The following is a 26,870-nucleotide window of genomic DNA, read 5'->3' on the forward strand; positions in this document are numbered from 1 at the left end:
ATTGGCTGTTAGATGGTTTTATGGCGAGCTTCAGTCATTCAAACACATTTAGCTGAGCCACACACCTGAACAAGCTTATGATGTCGAATATGAGAGATATGTCTACTGCAACCACACTAATAAAAATTTTTAACAGAAAATTAAGAGTGCTCTGACATTGATATCAGATGTCAACAAAAAAAATATTACAATTATATCAGCCTGCGTCTAAAATTGCTGCGTCACACTATTTGAGAAGCACTGGCCTAAACAATGTGTGTGTTGCGTATTGAAGAGTGTCTCATTCACATGAATGGGTTACATTTTCCAAAACCTCTTGGAGCAAGACGGGGGGAATTCTTAAGTAATTTCTGTAATCTTTTGGATATTTTTTTAATTACTAATCATAACGCCCAAAGTGATGTGTTCTTATTCAGCAATTCCCTCGCTCACATTGTCCATGTCTCCTTTTTTTGCCTCCTTTCTGCAGTTGTGAGATAATAGAGACTTACCTTACCTTAAATGTAAACAATTTGACAATTGACTGCCTGTCTGTAAAATGCACAGCAAAATAGACCTCTGGTGTCGACTTTGGGAGGCCTCGGAAAAGTCGGTGGAATCGAAAGCATCAGTATCAATAAATCTGGAGTTACTTTCTTGTGACAACAGTGACACAACAGTGATATTATTTCTATAAATTAGGTCAGTGGCACAGACAGCAGCCTATCAAACTCCTGCTGCCTTCATGCAGATGATTTGGATAACACATCTTTAACCCCTGTTAGACCCGCTTTCTGGGAATATTTATCTTTGTAGCCTTGAGAAGGAAGCTCAGTTTCAGGCGCTGTACCTCCATCTGGTTTCCTTTCCTTTGCCGTCCAGTGATTCCTGACATGATTTCTGACACACCCAAACAGTTTCCTGTTCTTTTTCTGTAGTCATGCAAAAGCTTGCTTTTAAAATTTCAACAGTTAGCGCATACTATATTTGCTGTAATTTTTCATTTACAGGTTCTCACAAACTTTGTTTGAAACATAATGAACAGACTAATATTTTTCTCAGTTCAAACTTAACCTGGCATGCCTTCTCTTGACAGTCAATAAGTGTCAGATTACAAAGCAACACAAAGACTGCACACTGAAGCTGAGGGAAAACACTGAGGAGAAAGTGAGATTTCAAAACAAATGAAAACTCTACACAGCTGGATTGTCGGACTGGGTGGGTTAGAAGAACACATTCCATCACTTTTATCATAAACAGTCCAGCTATGATAAAAAAAAAAAACTACTCCCACAGAACAACTTCTCCCTCCATGATGCATGACTTAAAAATGTGCTATTTGTCAAAAGTAAGAAGAATAACATCATTTTGTGGCTCAAGTTATAGCCCAAAGATCCAAGCACGTGTTTTCACAGTATCAATCGCTCATGAAAATGGCGCATAAAACAGAAACAGATCAAGCTGTAATAATAACTCACCCGTCCTTTAGGTAATTAAACAAAATCTGTTTAGCTGTCTCTTCGTGTGTTTGTTGTGAAAGCTCCTGCTGACCTTTCAGGAGATCCGGTGTTGCCTGAACAGGACAGGAAATGAAGAGAAAAGTCAAAAAATAGTCTTCCTGTTCAACAAATGTAATACACAGAAGAGCAGACAATGACACATCACTAGAAGTGACATATACTGTACAGTAAGAACACAAAATACATAAATAAGACTGTTAACTCACTCACTGAAGGAACTAAAAATGCTCTTCATATTGCCTTTGATGTAAACTGAAGTTAGTTGAACAGGTTTGAAAAGAATGTTTTTATTTCTCTCAAGCTGCTGGGTTTGCTCAACTTGTGTGTATGTGGGATGGCACTGCGGTGTCAGTAAAATAATAAACCAACTATAACTATAAAAGCAATCTTCACTGGCTAAATGTACTGCAAAAAAGGGTAGTGAGGATAATTCATAATACCACCTACAGAGAACATACTAACTCTAATTTCATACATACTACTAATTTCTAAAATCACAAATACTTAAACTTGCTGATATAGTTCATCTTCAAGCAGCTATAATAATGCATAAGGCTAAAAATAACCAATTACCTAAAAATGTCATCCAATACTTCTCTACAAGAGAGGAGAAATATGATCTCAGGGAAGAATTAAATTTGAAGCACTTATATGCTAGGACTACGTTAAAAAGCTTAAAAAACTTACACTATATTAGGAAAGCAGGAAGTGAACAAATGTAACTGATTGTAAAAGTTTAATAAGCTTCGCTTCTTCCGACTCCTTTTGGACATGTGGAACTGATTATGTGATGCATTCAATTGTAATCTGATGCATGTTCAAAGGAAATAAAACCATTACCACCATTGTACCCAACAGAAGGCTGTCAAAAAGCAGTACAATACAGTGACAATATGTTTTATTTACCTGTACATTTGTGTCTGTGGTAGTCTTTTTGTCAGCAGCAGAAGACTTTGATAAAGACAGCTTGCCTCCTGAAGACACACTATCCACTGTGTCTTTATTCTTGAGCACGGCAACAGATGAATGGCTCTGGGGTTTTTTGTATCCCTGGATATAGCCTACACCTGTAGACATGGTGTTCTGGGGAGAGCCGGGTTCACTGGTGGCACGAGACCGTGGCGTTGAGTTGACCATGTACCAGGCGTCCTGATTCCCAGCTGTCCTCTGCAACCGGAGCTGTGAGGGTCGCAGGACGTGTTCCATGGATGTGCCTCGACGACGGCTGGACTGATCCAATGGACTGGATGCGTCAGTACGTCCGAAGGCGCTATCCACACTGTGAGAGCGCTTCCGGTCCTCTGGACTGATCCTGTTTCTTCGTCCGGCCCGTCCCCGCCGATGGTGGCTGCCATCTTTGCTGTCAAACTTCTCAATAAGCTCATCAACACCTGGGATGTGGTGTGTGTCAATGTCTCTGCCAGACCCGGGGATGAAAGGGATGTAGCGCCGGTTCTCGTGGCGGTTGATGGTGTCTGCGTACAGAGCGCCAATTTGTTCATCCACATGGAGCTTAGATGTGGAGGATGATGAGGAGTGGCGAGAGCGAGAAGTAGACTGAAGGACAGGTCCACTGGAGTCAGACCTCCTCAGTGGAAGGACATCTGGCTTGCGGCATTTGCGTTCCAGGCTGGAGTTGGTACTGCTCAATGATGTGGGGGATCTGCATGATGTTTTATTATGCTCACTCGTGGAACTAGACATGGAGGACGGTTGGGGAAAACCTTTAGGTGTTGATTTGGACTGAGGTGGACTCTGATTGCAGAGACGAGCTTTGGATTGCGGCTGAGCCACCTGTGGCTCGGACTTGTTCTGCAGCTGAGCAAGCTGGGTGGAAGCCTGAGAAGGTGATTTGGGTTTTTGCCCTGAAGCATCAGTCAGGCTTGGAGATGGAACTTGTCTTTTGTTCAATTCTGCGAAAGCTTTATTCCGGTCTAGACTAGAAGATCTGGATCTGGTGTGGGATGGCGCAGATACAGTCGATGAGGACCGAGTTCCAGTCTCAGTCAGAGACATTGGACGTGAAGGTAGACTGTTGAAGTTTAGAGAGTTAGTTTCTGGATCATAAGGCTGCAATATCTCAGGATGCCTCTGAAAATTCAGAAGGTTTTGTGCTTTATTTGCTTGTGAATCTGAGGAGCCATTCTGCATCATCTTCTGGGACCTGTACTCTTTGAAGGGGCTCTTGGGTCCACCCTCTTTGTCTCCTCGGAAATCATACTCTTGGTAGTTCTCAATAAAAGAGCCTTCTGTGTCAATGTAGTCATTACTATTAGGGTCAATGTAGGGCTGAGGACCTCTGTCCTGGTTGTTTAGAACAACATAGGGATGTCCGTCTATACCCTGGACTCGGATGCTCAGACCATATGTGCCACCGGCATTACTGTGGAGCCGGGTGGTGCGAGATGTTTGGATGTAGCCCCGCTGTGGTCCACTATTGGGAATGCTAGTCACTTGGTATGACTCCATCAGGAATGCTGAAGGAAAATAAATCCCTCTTCCTGGATCAGTTGGCCTTTCTCTAAAAAAAAAACAGAGGGTGTATTAGTAAGGTGCATTATTATCTACAGGTGCATCAAGGCAAAAACAAGCAGACTGAGAAACAGCTTCTTCCCAAGAGCCATTACCACCCTGAACTCTGACATACAACGTACCCGGTCATTAGCATAATGCAAATGTGCAATATTTCCATCACTGCCTCTGTTACTACCTCAATCATATTTATTTATTTAACAACCCAATACAATACACTCATATGTGACTTTACTCATCTGTATATTCAGTCATTATTTGCACTATGACCCATTTATCATTGCACTAAAATTAATATATCTGCAATATGTCTGCTCCTGCATATGCTCCTGTGCAATACTATGTGTATATTTTGGATATCTTGTATATATCTTGTATATAATTGTCTTTTTTACTATACTTTTATATGCTTTTTTTTTTTAAACTTGACTACTGCACTGAAAGGAGAAGCTCTCCAATCTCGTTGTACATCTTGTATAATGACAATAAAGGCCATTCCATTCCATTCCGAAATAACATGATATTGGTGATTCAACTACATTGTTCAAGGGGCCACATTTTCAGAAACCAAACCAAACTACTGTATTTCTTTGTTCTGATGAAGCATTAGAGCCATGCTGTATTTCATGCAATCTGCATTTGTTACCAAAAAGTTACCTATGATACCTTGAACATCTGTGATTCAAAATGAGGCACATTCTTTTTAAACCGCATACACGTCCTGTATGACCAGGTAATCTTGAACAAAACTGTATGAGAGTGACTAACAGGCTTGGTATGACAATGTTTACAAAGACTTATATTGAAGAAAGATTAGACAGTTTAAGAGAAAACACACTGGTATGAGTCAAAGTGAAGTACAGTCATCCCTCAACACTTTTAGGTTCAAATTTCACGGCTTCACTCTATCACATTTAAAAAAAAAATAAAGATTTGCGCTGCTTCATGGTTGGAAACAGCTTATTATTTGTTTAAGAAAATGCACATTTAAGCACATTTTACAAATTCTTGGACTAAATTAAGCATTTCACACATAAAAATTGCTAAATGAATGAAAATACAAATATAAAGGCATTCAGAAGATGCAATTAAAGACATATACACTCTTCACTCGGTGTCAGTAAATTTACTGTAGCAACTGTGGTTTATATTCATGTATATTTAATGAGTTATTTTCTTTTATGATGTCTACTATAGTGGGTAATATAAATGTGACGGTGACTATAGGGATGTTATTTCATGGCTAGAGGGCTCTAATCATGTAAATACTGTATGTAGAAGGTCGTAAACAGGTTTTTTGTGCTCCAACCACAATATAGTATATAGATTTATTTATCACAGCCAGGTCTTGAATCAATTAACCGCGATAAATCAAGGATTTGCATAGGAAAGATCTCAGAGAAAAGTGGAAACTAAATGTAAACTAACCTGCCATTTATAATAAGGGCCAGGTTGTCAACATGGCAGCCAATAAATTGTGTACAAATACTAAAGAAGGAACCTAAATGTTCCTCAGGTATACAGTACAGTATCTATGCTTGGGAAGGTCCTAAGAGACAAAGCCATCAGCAGGCAACATGTGTTGCTTTGAACAATAGGCTTTCAGCAACTTCCTGTTTGCCTTGCTGATAGTGTCCTATTTACCTGATGCTACAATATGATGGGCCAGGACGAAGGCTCCTGATAAGGATGACAACAAAGGCCAACCCAGGCAAGACATATCACACTGTAGTTTTAACAGGCACCCTTTTAAAAAGTCAAATTGTCAGTCTTGCAGTAAAACAGAATCACAAAGCTTTCATTCGATGCCCCTGCAAAATCTAATGAGATCCATTGTGAAAGACGCTGAGCTCCACCAAGGTTGCTTTATTTATAATACCAATTATAAACCCTCAAATTTACATGCAGGTATGCAAGGAGAGATGTCAAAGACTGTGCTCTTCAGCTGAGTTTGTAAAGAAAGCCAACTAGACACTGTAATTTGGATCAGCATCATATCACCTGCATATTCAGTACCAGTCAAAACTTTGCACTAATGTGAAGGCGTGTCCATCATTTTGACAGCTAGTACTGTACAGTCACCCCTCACCACATTGTGGTTCGAATTTTGCGACTTTTATTGAAGTTTTGAATTATCTCACAACAGCTATAATAACATCATAATCATAATTATAAAACAGGCACCCGTTGTGACCAGCTAAAACTCAACTCTGAACCGATTTCACTTCCTGGCCACACATCTTGAATACCTTTATTGCAACACACACAAGCATTAGCTTAATTTACAGTAGGACTTATAGTGCTTATTTTCTCTGGTTGTATCCACTATATTTGGTAATATGACTGTAACGGTGACTATTTGGCTGTTATTTCATGTCTACAAGGTTCTAATAATGTAAAAACCTGAATTTTGAAGGTCATAAACAGTTGCAAAAAAACAGATTGTACAAACAAATGCCTAGATTTCTCACAATTATGAATTAAACTGCACAAAAATTGCCGTGCACAGTGCATGGCCATGGTACACAGAGGCAGTCTCAGAAATGTGATCAACAATTTACATTCATGTTGTTGATTCTTATCATTGAAAGTATAGCCTAACATTAATAGATAGACTTTGCCAAATTGCTGTCAATGGTTGACAACAAGCATAACTAATGCATATGTATGTGTGTCACGTCAGCAGGAACACGTGAACACGTCCCTTTAACGATCACTTATTAGAGGGGATTTCAAAGCGTGACGTGGGCCCCTCCTGGGAGGCTCCAGAAGACTTCAGATGATTCACAGCACGTTGAGACGCCTACAAAGGTAAGTTCAGCTATGATCCATGGCAAAATAAATTCACTTTTAGGTCTGACAGCGAGTGAGTAATCAGTCCGGGATGTGCAAAAAATATGGCCCTGAAAATGCTCTTTTGGGGAAGTAGTCAAGCCCTCAACCTCTGAAGGAAGAATCCTGACTTTATTATGTGTAGTCCTATTTGTATTGTTAGCAACAGGGAGGAAAATTCCACAGCCACGCCAATATTTATGGATTTATCCTGGGCTTATGCCATCTTGTTGAAGTTTTGAATAATTGGGGACTTTTTGCATCGTCCTGCAAAGTAACAAATCAACAATGGTGATGAAAAGACAGCAGCCAATAGTGCTATGTATTACATTGCATCATACTGAGCGCTGGTTCTCTCTTTGTGAGCTCACATACGGCTTAATTAGGTAGTCACAATATTAGAAACAACTCTGATGATACAGGGCATGTTGTAGGCCACAACAAACTCATTCATTTTTCCTCACGAGGTTCGCGGGGGTGCTGGAGCCTATCCCAGCTGTCTTTGGGCGAGAGGCGGGGTACACCCTGGACTGGTCGCCAGCCAATCACAGGGCACATATAGACAAACAACCATTCACACTCACATTCATACCTATGGACAATTTGGAGTCACCAATTAACCTAGCATGTTTTTGGAATGTGGGAGGAAACCGGAGTACCCGGAGAAAACCCACGCATGCACGGGGAGAACATGCAAACTCCACACAGAGATGGCCGAGGGTGGAATTGAACCCTGGTCTTCTAGCTGTGAGGTCTGCGCGCTAACCACTAGAGAACCGTGCAGCAAACTACTATTAGTAATTGCTGCTTCCTACTCCTTTTCAGACATTGTGCAATTGTGAACATCAATCAATGAACAATATTACTTTGTTATGCATGTTCCAAATAAACTAACCCATCAACATTACCATTGCAGTGAGCAGTGTGTGTGAATTATTATATAGGCGTTTTATAACTGGGAAAGAGTGCAGGCCATGTTTTTAGAACTAGTCCCCCAAAAAGAACCCCAAAGGTCTCCTGGTAAGGAGGGTGAGTGCTGTTGATGCTGGGGATCACACAATAGGGCATTTCACGCAAAGTGTCACATGCATCCGACACACAAGAGCTCCAACAACTGTGCAGACTATATTATTTTCCTTCCAGGAGCAGCAGTGTACTGTAGTAGAGTGCTGCATAGATGCTGTGTTGCCTTCACGGCCCATAGGTCAACATTGGGCCCAGGTTAGGATGTCAAGTCCTGTAGCTTTTCATCTGCCAAAGCACGTTTATCTCCCCATTCTCTGGCCTGACAATACTGATAACCTGCACTGAGCCACCAGAACAAAACAAAAGTCCCAAATGGCGCAATTGTAGTGAATGTTAAAAGAAAGTGGAGCTAAGACCGCAGCAAGGATTTACACTCGGGGAAAGATATTAAAAACTTACGTAACTGGGTGTTGCCGAGGAGGAGCGGTAAATAAACATAAATTGGAACTATTAAATCACTTGGATTAAAACACTAGCAGAGATTTGGAGTTCTAGCACTAGCACATTTGAATTGACGCACTTTTATGTTTCACATTTAACATCGCTGCTCCGAGCAACAGGTGGCATCAAACTCATCAGCCACCATTGAGCTTGTTTAAAACCTGACATTTCCTCCACAGTACTTTCCTTTATCTTAATTACAATGTAAAGCTTTTATAGACGTGAAATCAGCTTTTGTAGCCACTTGTTGATTTTAACGACCATTCCCAAAACAAACCGAATATCAGTGAAAAGTGTTACCGACTCACCAACAGCAGTCGTTTTCTTGACTTTTCCCCGGGTATTTGAAGATAATTATATATGTTTGTCAAATTTTAATACGGTTAGCAAAGTGTCGTAGTCGTAGTTTGCCAACTCATTTATCGCAGTGCTTCTAAACTGAGGGAGACAGTTTGAGGAGGAGGAGGACGTCCGCCCCGCCTACGGCCCGCCCCGCCTCTTGAAACAAGCGCGCCGACCCACCCACTGAGAACCCTGGGTCGTGGAGCACCAAGACAAACTGGACCAACTGGACCCAGCCCAGCCTCAACCACTGATGACTTCATTAGGATTCAGTAAGCGTACACCCGTGGTTCTACTACTGTACACGACAATTGCTTTACTTGTTTTGTCATGAGATACTGCTTTATTATCCAAAAATATCAACTGTATTGATCCTGTAAATATTTATAATAAAGACAAAATAGATGTATTGCCATATGAAGATCACATAATCAGCAATGAAATATGATTTTAAATCATTGCAGACTTGTAGATACCTAAAAGTTTGATGGTGGTTCAACTAGTTGCCTTTGCTGCATGTCTTTAAACTCAAGATCGCCATCTAGTGGAAAATAACGTATCCGCATTGGCGTGAGGAGCAGTGAACGCAACACAAATTAAAATATACACATCATAAAAATATTGATAGCACTCGGAGTAGCTGTAATGATAAGAACACAAATATTGTACGTGTAAATGCTGACAGTGTCACAATATTAATTACAATTCATAATCAGGTGATTAATTGATCACACCATTTTATATTATTAGTAACACAAATAATGATAATAATTTCATTCATTCATTCATTTTCTACTGTTTTTTCCTAACGAGGGTCGCAGGGGTGCTGGAGCTTTGGCGAGAGGTGGGGGTACACCCTGGACTGGTCGCCAGCCAATCACAGGGCACATATAGACAAACAACCATTCACACTCACATTCATACCTATGGACAATTTGGAGTCGCCAATTAACCTAGCATGTTTTTGGAATGTGGGAGGAAACCGGAGTACCCGGAGAAAACCCACGCATGCACGGGGAGAACATGCAAACTTCACACAGAGATGGCCAAGGGAGGAATTGAACCCTGGTCTCCTAGCTGTGAGGTCTGCACGCTAACCACTATTCCACCGTGCCGGTGAATAATAATTTCAATAAATAATAATAATTATAAGTATTATTATTTGTATTACTGTGGTTGCGGGAGTATGTTGGAGCCTATCCCAGTTGACTGTGGGCAAGAGGTGGGGTACACCCTGTACTGGTCCATTATTTGTAGTATTAGTATTATTAATAGTATTATACGCAGCAGCACGGTGAACTAGTAGTAGCCACACTGCCTGACTTGAATCCTTGTTGTGCATCTCTGTGTGGAGTTTGCATGTTTCATGCTTGTGTGGGTGTGGACTGGGGTAGGCTCCAGGACAAGAATAGAATAGAACATGGAAGGATGGATTGTCATGATTATTGTTGTAGATTATCTCATAGCAATGCATTAAAGGTGGCGTGTGGGCTAGCCCCCTGTGTCGTTGCTGTGGTCTACAGTTAGTATTAGTGACCACAGAGAGTGACAGCCCCCCCTCCTCAGCCTTTAATCTGAGCTGTGTGCCACTGTGTTGGCTTACAGAGCAACAACCCACAATGAGAGCTGTGTTCTCATGGTGAGTTCCCACAGCTGGTTTCTCCGGGCATGCTCAGTGCAAACCACGGTGCTACCCACTAAACACAGGGATGACATGTGGAAGGCCTCGTGTCAAACACATCACTTCTGCACCGAGGTTGACATGTCATCACTCCAGTGTCATTTGGTCGGGATAGGCTCCAGCTCAACAATGACCCTGAATGGTGTAAGGAATGTGGAAAATGGATGGTCCATACAACATGGTGGGATTAAGTCCTATGATTTACAGAAAAAAAGCCCAGTTTTGAATTAGTATGTTAGATTGGAGAATGGAATCAAACATGCACTGTGAAAAGAGTGATAATACACAGGCTAATACACTCACTGTAGGGAGCAGCAGACTCGTTTCGTCAGTCTTGGAGGATGCGAGCCAAGGACTTTCTGGCCCAGCAGCCATGACAGGAAGTCAGCCTGCAGACATGGTGGTCCCACTCCTACAGAAAATCTGAACACCCTACAGTCCAACACTCTCACATGTTCGCCTTTTTTCCACCCACCCTCCTCTGCAGAAGAAAAAAAAAAGTATTGAAATGTGACGTTGGTGATTAACGTTGCATCTCTGGGCAGACAGCAGCAGTCAGCACTTTGGGGAGCGGATGTGGGCTCAGACCTCGGCGGACGTGAGGAGTGCTCACATCTGGAGAGTGATAATTCCACGCAGATGCACCACGCCTGTGATTTACAGCACGGCACACATCCAGCTTTTGGAGAGACATTTTCACGAGCCTTTCGGGATTCATTCATCTTGGTCACGGGACAAGTGGCGGACTGAGCTCGGAGATGTATGCAGACACCTTCAGCAAACACTTTTACTGCATCACTCCTACCTTTTGTTTAGCTCATTTTTTTTGTCTTTTTGATGAATTACAATAGAAAGAAAACACCAATATGTCAATTTTTTCAGGAAAGCCAGAGCCTATCCCAGCTGGTCTTGGGACAATCATATTTTTGGCTGTACAATGTGCACATTTCCATATTTGTTTAAAGCATCCATGCACAACAACATCAAATAAAAGTGTAGAATCACACACCATAGGAATTAAGGGTGGATACCATGCATACTGCAATGCGATTAATACAATACAAGTAATACAATAGTAGATATTGTATTACTTCTAAACCAATAGCCAGTGATATAGGCTGAAATAAAATGTCCAACATTAGTTTAAAAAAGATGGCACATTTATTGCAACATAAATGTTATATACACATTTTTTTCTGTTGAAAAAAGACAGAAAATTGAAATTCTCATTGCCTCATTTTTTTGTGATGTGCATTGACAACACCTTGAAGTTTTGACACAAATGGTTCTCAATCAACAACTAAGACTTGTAAAATGAATGGTGGGCTCATAGTGAGGCCTTTTTTTTTTTTTTAGCGACGACTCCATCATTCGAGCAGCCGTGTGCTCCCGAGAAGCAGATTGAAATTTCCAGTAATAACAAAGACGTCATGGTAAGTAACCGTACATTTTACTATCTAATATAGTAAAATAAAGTAAGAAACTTTTTACTCAAAACTTTTGCTTTCAAAAATCTAGAAAGAGTAATATTTAGAGTTCAAGAAATATTCTTACGGTATTATTGTATAAAAGACTAACTACAGTGAAAAATAAGCCAAATGTTTTTTTTCCCCTCCTTTTGATTTTCTGTGTTTCATATATTATACAAGGGAAAGTGTCTGGGCATACAGCAAAGTATAACGTGGCAAAGAAGAAGACGGGAATATCAAATGAAGGAAATGAAGCAGGAAGTCCATAAAGATGAATACACACGTGTGAATACTGTCATGAACAACAAGGCCACATTCAGAGAGTGGACACACAAATACAAATAGATTCCAAATGTAAACTTTTGCTGTGGCATCTTTGATTTGAAACTGAGTCCCTTTTTGCACAGAATACGGCGCTCCATTCTGAATGTGGCGGCCTTGTTTACAATGTACATAATGACGGGTACAACAAAACATACAATTAACTAATTGGAATATAAAGCAAAGTCTTAAGACCAAAGAAAAATAACACATGCACACGTATAAGTAAACATACAAAAATAAAGCCATAACCAAAGACACAAGACTTACTTTGTTCATTATTTGCTTACAATGAAAAAAATGACCTTTTTTTTTAATAATTCAGCAACGTTTGTGAAATATCAAGTCTGTCTTATTGTTATAGTATGTAGCAAAATATATGCGATGATAGAAGCTGAATGAAGTGACTTGTTTACAAATAAGCAAACAACAATAACACAAATGTATACCTGCTTTTTAAAGTTTGAAGAAAAAAGATAATCAGGCCAGGAGAAAAAGTGGTCGTCGTTTGTTTTTTTAAGCAATCTGGTAAATTGATAGCTGGAAACAAAAACTATAAGCTGGGACTATATCAGCAACTAAACATACTGTAACAGGATTTGCATGAATATGTCACTTCTTACATAGAACACTCTATGGCAAAGGACGCCAAAGGCAATGAAGTCCCCTTTTCCTTTAGTTAAGACACTAAAAATATGCAGGGAATGCGGATGAGATTTGATGTGTAGTTTTTTTTTCCCACCTAAGGAAACAATCCGTAATTTGAAATGATGAAATGGGAGCTTTCAGTACAACTAGAGTTTGCCATTGGTCTGTCCCATCAGCATAGTCGACGCACACATCCTGATTAAAACTAAACAAACAAGGTGGAAGAAGGAAGAAAATATAAAAATAAATAGATGCTCTCTTTTTTTGGTGTGGGGGGGGGGTGCTTTAGTGTTTTGCTCATTTTCCATTTTGTATAAACGTGCCTTTAAAATGGACAATAAATTAAATATCCCCCTCATTTAGACTTACCAGGCTGGAGTGCTCTGTTTGTAAGAACGACAGTGGCAAACTATAGTTCAACTGAAAGGCTGCATGAAATTCTACTGTATATATTTTCCCTTTAGACAATACACTTTGAGCTCATTACGATAATAAATAGAAAGAGAAAAAAAAAAGGTGGTGTTACAATGCATTTGTCAATTCAGTTTAGGCACGAGACAACTTCCGCTTGGAGTCGGAGGAGATTGCGACGTCTCTGATTGTTCAGAAGCAACACGCTCCATGCAGATATGCGTGATATGTGCTCTAGGTTCAGCGCGGTTAATTTGGGGGGAGTAATCTGCACATGGACCGCTGGGCTCCTCGTCAGTCTCGGGACTGGATATGTGTTATATAGTCTTGTGGTTCCACTTCCTGTGGTCTTTTCTCCTCCAAAGTGGCGTTAACAGAGCTTGAGCTCCCCCCTGCATCACTGGGAGGCCAGGTCGCCATCTCACAGACGAGACTAAATGTTGGGGATCTCTCTGATCTGTCAGAGAGAAGGAAATAACAGCATCAGAAGTGGTCCTCTTGTCATCAAAAAACACGAAAACACATTTATTGTATAGTGGATATAAACAGTGAACACACCTAATCAAGGTTTGGTGCACAAACCATAGTCATCAGGAAGAATGGTGGGGACAGAATCAGGCTTTGGTTTACTTTAATTATGGGTTACAGTTTTAGAACAGCCCAACGAAAGCTCAGACCTAAATCCATTTAGTCTAAAGAGAAATGCATTTAATATATGAGAGATTTGGGGTGTTTTTGAAAGCCCAAACAGACTGATAGAATGATTAATTAAAAGAATAGTATAAGAAAAAGGTGTCTTGACATAGTACAGTTAGGTCCAGTATTTGCATTTACAATTATTCGTTTGTAGCTCTCAATAGTATTTGAACATTTGACATCATATCAAATCTGTAGCCATAATTTATAATACAGTGGTATGAAATGGTTTGGGCACCCCTGATCATTTTCAAGATTTTCCTTTATAAATCACTGGTTGTTGGAATCAGCCATTTCAGTTAAATATATCATATAGCAGACCAATGCAGTGATAGATGAGAAGTGAAATGAAGTTCATAGGATTTACAGAAAATGTCCAATAATTACTTAAACAAAAGTAGGCAGGTACCTAGATTTGGGCACCCCAACAGAAGAATGACATCATAATTCGGAGATGTTCCTTTTGAAGAAATAACAGTCTCTAAACGCTTCCTATAACTTCCAATGAGGGTCCAGACTCTGATTGAAGGTATTTTTGACCATTCTTCTTTACAAAACATCTCCAGTTGAGTCAGGTTTGATGGTTTCCGAGCATGGACAGCCCGCTTTAAATCACACCACTGAGATGGCCATTCCAGAACGTTCTACTTGTACCTCTTAGTAGAATTAGAGTGTTGTTTAGGGTCATTGTCTGGTTGGAAGTATCCAGCCCTGGTGCAACTTCAACTTTGTCACTGATTCTTGAACACTGTTGGCAAGAATCTGCTGATACTGACTGGAATCCATATGACCTTGAAGAAGATCGCCAGTACCAGTACACTGGCCACACAGCCCCACAGCATGATGGAACCACCACTAAATGTTACTGTGGGTAGCAAGTGCATCCACCCAAAATGTTGTGGAATCAGATTCTTTCAACAGATGAAACCAAGGCCAACTTATACGGAATATGGAGCTCATGATGCAAATCATATCAAACCAAGGTCACACTTAAGGTGGAACAATTTTTGAAATGATGTTATCACGGTCTCATCATGGTATGTTCACTTCTTATATCCACTGAAATCAATATTTTTTGATCAGAATCAGACAAATCAGACAAATTATTTCTTTTCATTTATAGTTTGTCTGCCACCTCCTGGGAGATTTTTAATCAGATGTTTGATCAAAAGTAAAGAAATTGGCATGTCGTTTGATTAATGTCGTGATTTATCAAGTCAAATGTCCACACGTTACCTAGTCCTACTGTAGCTTTGTCCAATGTGAAAGGCTGTTATGTTTTGTTGTTGTTTCATGTCATAAAACACACTAGCTTTGACTTACGGACTGTTGGTGACAAAGACAGTTTAAAGACATCAAGGATCTTTACAGATAATTACATTGACAATTAAAAACCACAGAGATTCGTGTACCTGTCAACGCCTCAAAGGTGGCCCATGGGGTTGGACGTGTCAGTCAAACCTGGGTGGACCCCCGTGTGACCTTGTTGGCCCTCACCGGAGCCGGCAGATACTTTTTCCTCTTCTCTTCTCTTAAGGCAGGCCGCTTTGGGGTTCAGATTCCGCTCTGTAGAGACAGACAGTCAAAGGATAATTCAAACATTATTCACTTCCTTTCATTTTTTGTTTTAGTATATTCATTACCACCTGTACTAGCCTTCTCCATCGCTGCCCCCCACCCTCTGGAACTCTTTGCCCCATTCACTCCGTGCTTGCCCTGACCTTCCCACCTTCAAAAAACAACTCAAAACCCACCTCTTTAATTCTGTTTTTAATATCTAACTTTTTATATCTTTATTATTATCTTATTATTAGATCTTATTATTTTATATATATAGACTGCTGTGCCCCGACCCGCTTTTACTCATGTTTTAGCTGTGTATTTATTAACCAATGAATGTTGTATTTTGGTGTCTTCTATTCTGTTTACTTGCTTTATTCAACTTCATTCTTCTGTAAAGTGTCTTTGAGTATTTTGAAAAGCGCTATACAACTAAAATGTATTATTATTATTATTATTATTACTAATGCTACAATACAGGAGTACGTTGTGAGCCAGCTGGCCATGAAAGAAAATGGAATGAGCAAAAACTTGTCAACTGTAGGTGACTCAGCTGAGGCTGCAGCCAAAAGGGAGCAGAGCACAGAGTGGACAGACAGATGAAAAACTAGGACATACTTTGGAAGAGTTGGCAAGCAGAGGAAGTGTGACCAACTGTTCACTATTAAAATGTGTACACAGCTTCACAGTTACACGGAATATAAATTAAGAATCACTTTGGAATATTTATTTGTACCAGTAAGATGAAGCATTCACTGTGAAACTGACCTCTGACTTGTTGCTCCAGGCTAAGGATGACGGCCACGGCCTGATGGAGGATGAGCAGTTTGGTCTGAGGTTTCTCGCTCTTCAGGTGCAACTGGCACATGCGACCCAGCTCCTTGAAGGCTTCGTTGATGTCTCGCACTCGCAAGCGTTCCCGAGCGTTGTTGGCCATCCTCCTCTCTCTTTCCCGTTCTGCCTTCTGTTCTGGATTCAGGTCTTCGTCCTCTGTGATGCTGCGGGACACAATAATTACTCACAACTTAGTCACATACGGTATACATAATGTATAATATATGGCAAAAACATAATGGGACCTCTGGCTGTTACCATTGTAAGAACTAATTCTCAATACCTTTATCCATATAGTAGGCAATAAAGACAATATTCTTAATTACATTTGATTTATGTTGTATTGCCCTCTTTTTACCAAGTTAATATTTCATTAATAGCTGTACAATAATAATAATAATAGTAATAATACTCAGAATACTAGTATACATTTCTAAATAATAGCATATAGTAAACAAATATAATTGCCATGATCACCATTATTATTAATTTAGATCTTAGACCTTTTGAGAGAAATTCATATTAATAATACCAAAATTTTCTCATGGATTATGTACAGTGACAGCACTTCACCTTTACTACATTTTTTAAAATGTCACAGCTTTATTCCAAAATGGATTAAAAAATTTTTTCTCAAAAATTCTACACTGAACACCCCATAACAGCAATGTGAAAATTATTTTTTTGGAAATTGTTGCCAATTTATTAAAAATAAAAAACTGAAAAATTACATGAATCTCAAGGATGATCAGTGGAAACCAAATGCACTTGAGCTCAATTTTGAGCTTCACAGCAAAGGCTATGAATACTTATGTAAATGTGATTATTCATTTGTTTATTTGTAATAAATATGCAACAATTTAAAAAAACATTATGGGAAAAATATGAATTCAATTCAATTTTGGAATAAGGCTGTGACATAAACAAATGTGGAAAAAATGTAGCGCTGTCAATACGTTCCGAATGGACTGTATATTAATTATGTATAGCTATATAATAAACCATCAAGAAACATTATACAGATACCATATATGTTATAATTATAGCCAAAACTTTTTTTGTTACAAAAAGGCTGCATTCCTGGTGAAATGTGAAAGGTTTCCATCCGTGAATACTCTTTATATATAACATTTTTGTTTAGAGTGCAGGTGAAGTGGAAAGGAAAACTCTCTTTGATTGCATGGACATTTACGCAGTAGCGTAAATGCGTAAACATAAATACAGTATCAATAGAATCTATCTTGGAATGCTCACGCAGTGTTAATACCGCTGATAACTGTTGTATTGTAACATTATGGAAAGTGAGAAGTGCAACCAACATTTTAAGGCACATGCAGAGGTAGATAAAGTTGCTGGATGCTGACCACTCATGTTACTTCAAATGCAGCTACTGCCATCTTCTGGAGTTAATAAGACCAACAGCCACAGCTGTTAATGTAAATGTTTTTGACCCCGCACTAATCAGAGATTAATTAACAACCGGCTACTATGTGAATAATCAAATAGTGGCGCTAACTGGACCATTTACACCAGTACAAAGTCTTTCAAATCGACATCGTTCCTGCACTGTTGTCTTTAGAAAAACAAAAACGATTTAATAAGTATTCAACACTATAAATAGTATTATTACCTTGTTCGTGTGCTAGCCCGAGGTGTTTTCAGATCTCGTTTGTCACTCTCATCGTCTGACTTGTCATCACCCGAGAGGCAATCGTTCATGTCATCCTTTTCCTGCTTCTCCATCTTCAGCTCCAACGCGGCGGCCACCTGTCCAGCCAAGCCTGTAGCAGGAACAGAAGATAAGAGGGTAAGTAAAGATGACTAGTCGTCATAAAAAGGAGCACAAAAAAAATGTTGGTGAGCATCGGACCTCTAAACGTTTCAACTTGATGGTTGAGTTCTGTGCTGGATGTAGAACCGGCGCTTGGCAGGCCTCCATGGCTGTTCAGGCTAGCAGCGTCATCAGCATGAGCAGAACTCTGCAACAAAAACAGGAGATGCATTGTTAAATCAGGAAGTTGACATCCTCTACATAAAACAATACAGCAGCAAACAAAATGGTAAATGGTTACATTTATTTTGCATACAGTTTACATTGAAATACTTGTTACAATTCCAAATGACCGAAAAGGAGTACGGTGAAGCAAAGCTTATTGAACCTATTCCAATTTCATGCACATTTCCATATTTGTTTAAAGCATCCATGCACAACAACATCAAATAAAAGTGTAGAATCACACACCACAGGAATTAAGAGTGGATACCAAGCATACTGCAATGCTCTACTATTGTATTACTTCTAAACCAATAGCCAGTGATGTACGCTGAAATAAAATACCCAACACTAGTTTAAAAAAGATGGCACATTTATTGCAACATACAATAAATGTAACATACCCGGTCATTAGCATAATGCAAATGTGCAATATTTCCATCACTGCCTCTGTTACTACCTCAATCATATTTATTTATTTAACAACCCAATACAATACACTCATATGTGACTTTACTCATCTGTATATTCAGTCATTATTTGCACTATAACCCATTTATCATTGCACTAAAATTAATATATCTGCTCCTGCATATGCTCCTGTGCAATACTGTGTGTATAGTTTGGATATCTTGTATATATCTTGTTAAATTGTCTTTTTTACTCTACCTTATTTAATTTTTTTTTGTTTTTTAAACTTGACTACTGCACTGAAAGGAGAAGCTCTCCAATTTCGTTGTACATCTTGTATAATGACAATAAAGGCCATTCCATTCCATTCCATTCCAACATAAATGTTATATACATGTTTTTTCTGTTGAAAAAAGACAGAAAACTTTTCTCCATGTACACAGTCCCCAAAACATATATACAGTATGTTAAGTCCACACGTGTGTATGTGAGTGTGCATGGCTGTTTGTTTATGATTGACTGGTGACCAGTGGTGTATCCTGCCTCTCGCCCTAAATCAGCAAGGGTAGGCTACAACTCACCCATATGACCCTTATGAGACCAAGCAGTATAGAAAAAAAAAATAGAAAAATGATGAATGGATTTTCCTCTCATTCAACATCTCGAAACGTCAACATGTATTTGTAGACTTCAAAATGTTGTGAGTCATTCATGTTACCAATTTCAACACTTGAACCACAACCAAGACTGTTTTGCATGTCTAAAAAGAGAATATTTCTTTGGTGTTCGCTTTCAAAAGCTGCCTGTCCAATTAGGAGATATCCTTGTTGTTCTGTCCACATTCATCAGTGAAACACCCAGCATGCCGTACCAAGTCGTCAATGACTTCAGATGTTCACCATATGTTCTCTTCTCTTTATATTTGCAAATAAACACCAGAAAAGTATCACTGACATTGCAGGGTATCTCTCCACTGCTTTTTTTTCCCTCCAAAGGCTTATTTATGTAATCCCCTGTCACTGTTGGCCTCTGTTAACCCCTTCCCCTTCCTCAGTGCTACGCTAATCACTACCGCACTCTCAACAGGTGCCTAAACAGAGGGGGTGGGGGGCCTGGCAAGAAAAGACGACTGCCATTTTCTTGGCTGGGCCTAATTACCATACAGCTGAGGACCTCTGTTTTGGGTGGAGGCACTGGGCGCAGACGCACGCTCCCAAGCATTCAGATTTCCTTGCTTGTTAAAAAAGAAGCAATAAAAAAGGGGGGGTGTCATCCTGACTAAAAGCCTGTGGCTGTGCCGAAGCTGGCGAGTTCGTCCAAGGGGAGCTCTTCCCACCAGGAAGTGCTGTGTTAGTGCAACCGCAGTAAATTCTATCTTGCAGTCACCGCCGCAGCTCAGTGCTTAATAACCAGCAAATAAAAAGAACTGACAAACTAAAAATGCTAATTCATACAAACTCAGTAAATAACTTGGAAGGACTCAGCAATTACATTTAAGGAAAATATGTCAGGATTAACTCGACTGCTCGGCATGTGAAGTATACTTTCATCACATGGCAATGGAATATTTTTTCGGTGTGTGTTTGTATTTTCTTATGTGTTCCAAGAACTTAACACAATATCTTAATTAAGCAAATGGAACAATTTAAATCTTGCGTGATGTCTTCATACCATGGCAGCTGTTCGACTTGCAGCCAACGCAGACGCAGGGAAACTTGCTCCGATGGCTGAGATTGGCCCGTTTTGTGCCTGTCCTAGCAAACTGTGGATGTCACTAGCTAGACTAGTGGTGGAGCCCACTGCATGGTTCCTCAGTACAAGGATTGCATCATCCAGTCGGTCCAGGCGATCCTCCATTCGAGACTGAGGAGACCAGGGGGATTGTAGAGTGGAAGGTCAGAGTTTGTGAGAGGAGAGAAAAAGAAGGACAGAGCAGCTTAGTATAAGCACATTAGGACCTATATTGAAAACAGTGATTGGATGGTGTGGACTTGAAAAGTGAAGATAAAGAAAATTTCTGCACATGATCACATCAACTTGTGTGTGAAACTGAATAGTATTCACATAGCATGGACTTAACATTGGCAATGAAGCAGATTACGGCAAACAAGAATGGCTAATAAGACAACAATATATAAATATGGCAACAAAGGCAATAAAAAAATGAAAGCTGCAGTTCACGGTGAGGAACGATGAGAGCAAGTTGATTTTGTGAGAGCATTTAAAAATGGGGACAACGCATGGAGGATGTAATAGACAAGAGAGCTCTATCTGAAAGGGCAGTAGTACCTCACAGACATCCTTTAAGAAAGACATGGCATCCTGAAGATGCTCATGTAACTGCTGATGAACTCTGTTTTTCTGGCAAAGTCAAATAAATAAGAATAGGATTATGAAAAGAGCAGACAATGCCCTGAGAAGAGAGATTGTAGTACTTGAGAAGAAACAGGATTTGCTCACATCTGCTGACCAATCACTTTGTAAGGATGAAAATGTTTTGAAAATCTTCTATCACACTGGTGTTTACATTTTTTGAGCACCATATATTTACAACATTCATATAATGTGTACTGCGGTACCAACATTCGTATCATTCATGGGCGGTTTCTAGGGTACAGGGCCAATTAATACTGTAGTATGTGATAAAACTATGTATTGTATACTCTTTATAAATAGTTTGAAGGCAAGTGAAGTAAATGGAAACTTGTTGGCTTTGCGGCCAAGTTCTAGCATTGTGTTATATGACCAAGAGTGTCCCAATCCATTAGCTATTAGTCATTTCATCTGTAATCTAATCCTCAACTGGCATGTTTAGACAGTTGCTCAGCCTCAATTGTCCAAGTCATGGGGCTTTCCAAAGTCCTCAGTCAATTTTAACTCAGCTACTTGGAAACTCATACCTTTATTAAGACAGTATGTCTCTTTGATTAAATTATATGTGTGCTCATGGCCGCAAAGGAATCCTTGACAAAATAAGTAGTTCAGCATATATACTGTAGCTGTCACCAGCACCCTGAAACTGAACCCCTCCCCCAACCAACACCAACCCCATCCCGACTGGTGGAGAGAGGACAGATGGCACACCCCAAGGGACAGGTATTGTTCAGTTTGGTTATCCTTCGACCCTCCCTGTCATCTTCTGCAGGGATCTCATTGTCATGCAAGGTTGGTAACTTATCTAAAGTGAGCTATCACATCCAGTTGAAGAAGAAAAAGAGGCTTACCAGTGAGTGAAGCGAATTCTCATAATTTGGAGAAGATGGGGTCTGTCCACTGGCACGAGGCCACTGGTTGGTACCTAAGGAAGAGACAGAGGTGTACTATAGACCGATTCTTAAGTGATGCAGCTGCTTCCGCTTCACATCAACATGGCTGATAATACCAACACAAGACATAAGCGACACGCATGATAGCAGTCATAACACGGCGACGTTCCAATTTCCTGGTGTCGACTTGATCTGCAGGGGATATTTTCATCATTAAGAACCCAATTGCATCACTTGCCAACGGCTCAGCAACAACCCCGACACATGAGCTGGCCGAGTGTTTGTCTAACGCCCACTTCCATCTCCAGCTTGTTTAGAGAAAGGAAGGAGAAGAATATGAGCATTGACAAATCAGATTTGTAACAAATTTCTTTCCCACCTCATAATTCTGTTTAAAATGCAAATGTTTTTATTGTCTTTTTGCGAATAGTATTAGTCAGGGTTGGTGATAAAGGCAATGTGTCAATCATGGAGGTTCAATAAAGTGCATGCTTTTACATAAGCTTGTGATGTTTTCTGTCATTTCTTATTGTCAGCAAATGTCTGGAAACATAGGATGATGCTAAATAATGATACTATATCAGTACAACATCAGTGCTGCTGTTAATGATATATCTTCAAATAGCGTTATTTTCATTTGAGAATCAATTTTAGAGCCTAATGATCCAAAATGAATGCACCTTTCCCGGCGAGAGTGCGCTGCTTCTGGCTCCGGCAAAAGTTATTTGGATATTTCCCGTTCATGTTCACAAAACCAGTCCCGTGTGAAATGCTGTTGACAGATGAAAATATTTTTCTCTTGCTGGGAATCACCAAATTCAATAACTTGAGTTTGCCTGAGTTTGTTTCGTAAACAAAGAAGGAGAGCTTGGGGAAGGGTGGGGAAAGCAGAGCGCCTCTGTGACATCACAAAGGCACGGCTTTACCACACATTTTGAAACCTAGTGTTTTCAGCCATTCCAAACTTCTTTTAGGGCTCAATTCCAAAACCTCATTTTCTGAAACTTTGGCATCGTTAAACACAAGAAATCAGAAAAAGCATATATATTTTTCCCTTTAAGCCCTATTGTAATGATATACTGAGGTTAATGTACCAAATTGAATTAATTATTAAGCCAATTAAATACAGGAAGGGGAGTTATTGTCCATTTATTTATTAAAAAGGCATGAACAAATACAAATAAAATACATACAAAAAGGGTTGAGGAAATAAATTCATTGACACTAATTAGGATTACATTAAATGTTTTATTTCATTAATTATTTAACAGCTAATTCATGTATGTATTTATTATTTATCTAATTGATTTACGGTATTTCGTTTTGGCACAAGATAAGGGGATTATATTGCTTCAACATCTTACTTTAACTGCGGTTAAGTCACTTTCATCTCTGATGGTTATATAATTAATTCAAATGTTACGTGCCAGTACAGTTAATAAGGGATCCTTAAAACTGTTTCAAACAAAATGTCCTTCAAATGTTCCAGTAAATGTCTTATTTCACACGTCGTACTCTGTCATCGCTTGGTATAAAAGACTTCAGAAGAAAGATGAAAAAAAAACATGAGTGGGGCCTCATCTTGTCGCCAGATGGGTGAGAGATGAACCACAGGCATGAATGTACTGACCAAGTGCTACAGAATGACAACAGGGTTAATTACACAAACATCTAAAGCAGGGGTCTCAAACATGCGGCCCGCGGGCCAAATGTGGCCCGCAGGACACTAGTTTGAGGCCCCGCCTTGATATGAAAGTTTAATGTTAGTGCAGCCCTCGCAAGTTTGATATGGATGCTGTATGGTATCATGTACCCAGAAAAAATTATTACGTTTGATTAATGTTCATGTTAAAGGTTAAATAACTGTTAATAGTTATCCTCCCTATCCGTGAGGAAGTGGTAAGTTTTTGGTTATTTAAGTTTAAAGGAAATAACTTGAAGGCTACCGTTTAGGTCGCTAGCTCTCTAGTTTGCGAGTTAGCATGTGTCTCAAGACTCTGCAGTTGCGCAATATGTTGTAAATAAAAAAAAGTATAAATGTGACTATAGTCGTGTTTTGTCATGTCTACAGGGCTCTAATAATGCTTTGTTCAGTTTAATCTGAAAAAAACAATTTGTCTACCCACCAACTATATGTGGTTTCTTAAGTTTTTATTATTTATAATAATATTATAATAATATTATTAGACAATAAATATTATTATATTTATTTATTACTGATTGATTGATTTTTTTTGTTCTTGATTTGTTTATTTATTTTTCATCTTATTTTGTGCAGAAAAATAAAAATTTAGATATTTGAGAACAGTGGAATGTTTTATCAGAGCTTTTATTGTAGAAAATCGGAAACAAAAAACTGAAAAAGTTTGTATATTTTTCTGTTTTTAATAAATGCGTTTGTTTTTTTTTGGAAAACCTGATGCGGCCCAGCCTTGCCCAGACCCTGAGTTTGAGACCCCTGATCTAAAGCGTACTGTTCTACATGGGAATTGTGTTAAATGTCGGTGTTTTATTCACAAGACAAATATGTATCTGACTGTATACGTGACATTTGAGTGCCACTGGCATCCTTCCGAGCTACACTACACCATGTACAGTAAACGGGTCAAACAGTAAGTCTGCTGAGTCACAGGCACACTTTTCACCCGCTGGCAGATAAATGAGACCATTTGCAGCCGTGTGTGTGTGTTGGGGAACAGCTGTCTACAGGGCAGGGCAACAGCTGAGGATGAGGGGAGCATAGGTAGAGACAGCTGTCACCAGTCTATTACCATACATGACACAACTGTCCATTAAAACAAACACACTGGGCTTTCCTGCATAGTGGCTTGCCCGTTTCTCTCTCTTGCAGTCTCTTGTGTATCAAGTTAATACTGACCACATTTTCCACATAAAAACAAGCGTTAACTCAAGCTAAGAGTAAAAATATGTGTAACACATTACTATTAAGCGCCACAGGCTGACTTTCATAAACCCGACACTGTTTTTGCTTTGACCAAAAAGTAAATATCAAGAGCTTTTCATTGATGTAATTCAAAACCACTTCAAACATTTTTTTTAAACCTTTAAGCAGCTCAAAAGCCATAGCCTCAGTACTTTTCATTTCCATTGTTGTTCCGGGGCTTGTCATTAACATTTCAATCACTGCAAAAAAAAAAAATCTAAGGAAAAAGAACTGTTATACAAACAGTATGTGTCAGACAGCCCTAGATTTACAAGCATGAAAGCTCTGGGCAAAAGATGTCGCCAGCAGGAATCCATCTGGTGAAGAAGCACCCAAAAAGTCAGGTAGTGACTTAAGATGTCAACTTTGGGGTACCTTGCACAGCTAGCATGATATGGCGTCTAAGTAAAATTGTGCAGATTAAGGGCAGCCGGCCTCTAAATCTGCTCCACACCCTCTCTTTCTCTTTGCTGTTCATATTCACTGACAAATATTTTGGAGAAACACCACAGCCCTAAAACAGACTGAATGAAGTGGATTATCTGCCCAGTTGTACACAAAGCTTAGACAATTACAATAGTCCAGTGGTGCTCAATTACTTTCTGTCATGCCCCCACTGGTGGACAGATATGCTTTCACATGCTCGCAATTTGAAATACGATACTATTGGAAAAACGGATAATCTCTATTTATTTATCTGTACAGAATGAACTCAAAATTTAATCCAGTGTAATGCAACAAAATGGAGAGCAGTGAAGCGTACAAGTGTATTCAAGAGTCAAATTGCATGCTGAGTACGACAAATTCCAACATGTTACCTTCTGTAACTATTCAGTAGTTAACTTTTGTATGACGGTAAAGAATGTTAAAAATTGATGTCAAAATGTTTGACTCTGGAACAGACTGTGATTCAAGCATGTACCATCACATCACATGACATCATTCAGAAAAACAAGCATCCTACCTGGCCTTCCAGACGCATTGCCGGCAGCCGTGACCACAGTCCCTGCTGAGCCAGCGCCTGCTGTGGCTGTGAGAGGTGAAGGAGAACCCACAGGTGTCGACGGGTTGGAGGGAAAACTACTGCTCGTGTGGTCGGGTGAGTAGATCTGCGGGGGCAGAAAAGAATGGAGAGAAGGCATCTATTGCATTAAACACAAATCACATGTGGCATCATATGTTTTTACAGCAAAAAAGACATACTATATTGGTGGGTATTCCTCATCATGAAAATTCATTCATTCATTTTCTACCGCTTTTTCCTCACGAGGGTCGTGGGGGTGCTGGAGCCTATCCCAGCTGTCTTTGGGCGAGAGGCGGGGTACACCCTGGACTGGTCGCCAGCCAATCACAGGGCACATATAGACAAACAACCATTCACACTCACATTCATACCTATGGACAATTTGGAGTCGCCAATTAACCTAGCATGTTTTTGGAATGTGGGAGGAAGAAAACCCACACATGCACGGGGAGAACATGCAAACTCCACACAGAGATGGCCGAGGGTGGGATTGAACCCTGGTCTCCTCGCTGTGAGGTCTGTGCGCTAACCACTCGACCCCCGTGCCGCCTTCATCATGAAAATGATTTAAATGATATACAGAATGTTTTTTTTTTTTATTTGGGCAAATACACGAAACACCACAGTGCATCTCCCACACCAATCAAAATACAACTCTCCATTATTTACATCTGTATTCGACTATCTGATCACAAGCCCAAAAGGAGTCGGCTGAAGCAAAAGCTTATAAATGCCTACCCCTTTTTGCAAGATATAATCATGTTCATGTCACTGTCTTGTTTTCCCATTATTATTGTCATTGTAATATTATTATTGTTATTATCATTATCATTATTATCATTATTGTTATAATCTTTATCATTATTACCATCATTATAATCATCATTAATTAATTTTAAAGTCTAAAAATCAAATGTTTAGATTTTAGACTTTTTAATAC

At 39.6% G+C, this 26,870-nt stretch overlaps 2 protein-coding genes across 5 annotated transcripts in view; both read right to left on the reverse strand.

Moving 5' to 3' along the window:
* The window catches only part of cgnl1 (cingulin-like 1), a 36,014-nt gene extending 27,222 nt beyond the window's left edge, over positions 1 to 8,792 (reverse strand). Inside the window, exons 1-3 of the mRNA XM_058089170.2 lie at positions 8,639 to 8,792; positions 2,406 to 4,020; positions 1,458 to 1,552 (exon numbers count right to left, since the gene is read on the reverse strand). Of these exons, the coding sequence (XP_057945153.2) occupies positions 1,458 to 1,552; positions 2,406 to 3,968 (1,658 nt within the window). The 5' untranslated portion in view covers positions 3,969 to 4,020; positions 8,639 to 8,792. The remainder of the gene's footprint in view (positions 1 to 1,457; positions 1,553 to 2,405; positions 4,021 to 8,638) is intronic.
* A 2,703-nt stretch (positions 8,793 to 11,495) lies between these two features.
* Positions 11,496 to 26,870, reverse strand: part of tcf12 (transcription factor 12) — a 69,690-nt gene continuing 54,315 nt past the window's right edge. For 2 of the 4 annotated variants that reach the window (XM_078795842.1, XM_078795844.1), the window contains 9 exons: positions 25,871 to 26,015; positions 21,921 to 21,994; positions 20,986 to 21,057; positions 20,368 to 20,559; positions 18,163 to 18,271; positions 17,923 to 18,073; positions 16,227 to 16,456; positions 15,311 to 15,464; positions 11,496 to 13,659 (listed from right to left, as the gene is read on the reverse strand). In XM_078795842.1, the coding sequence (XP_078651968.1) occupies positions 15,322 to 15,464; positions 16,227 to 16,456; positions 17,923 to 18,073; positions 18,163 to 18,271; positions 20,368 to 20,559; positions 20,986 to 21,057; positions 21,921 to 21,994; positions 25,871 to 26,015 (1,116 nt within the window). In that variant the 3' untranslated portion in view covers positions 11,496 to 13,659; positions 15,311 to 15,321. The remainder of the gene's footprint in view (positions 13,660 to 15,310; positions 15,465 to 16,226; positions 16,457 to 17,922; positions 18,074 to 18,162; positions 18,272 to 20,367; positions 20,560 to 20,985; positions 21,058 to 21,920; positions 21,995 to 25,870; positions 26,016 to 26,870) is intronic. The other 2 variants (XM_078795843.1, XM_078795845.1) reach the window with 1 other exon arrangement.

This window comes from Doryrhamphus excisus, linkage group LG13 (genome assembly GCF_037039965.1).
Source record: "Doryrhamphus excisus strain RoL-2023G ecotype Guam linkage group LG13, RoL_Dexc_Guam_v1.1, whole genome shotgun sequence".
NCBI lineage: Eukaryota > Metazoa > Chordata > Actinopteri > Syngnathiformes > Syngnathidae > Doryrhamphus > Doryrhamphus excisus.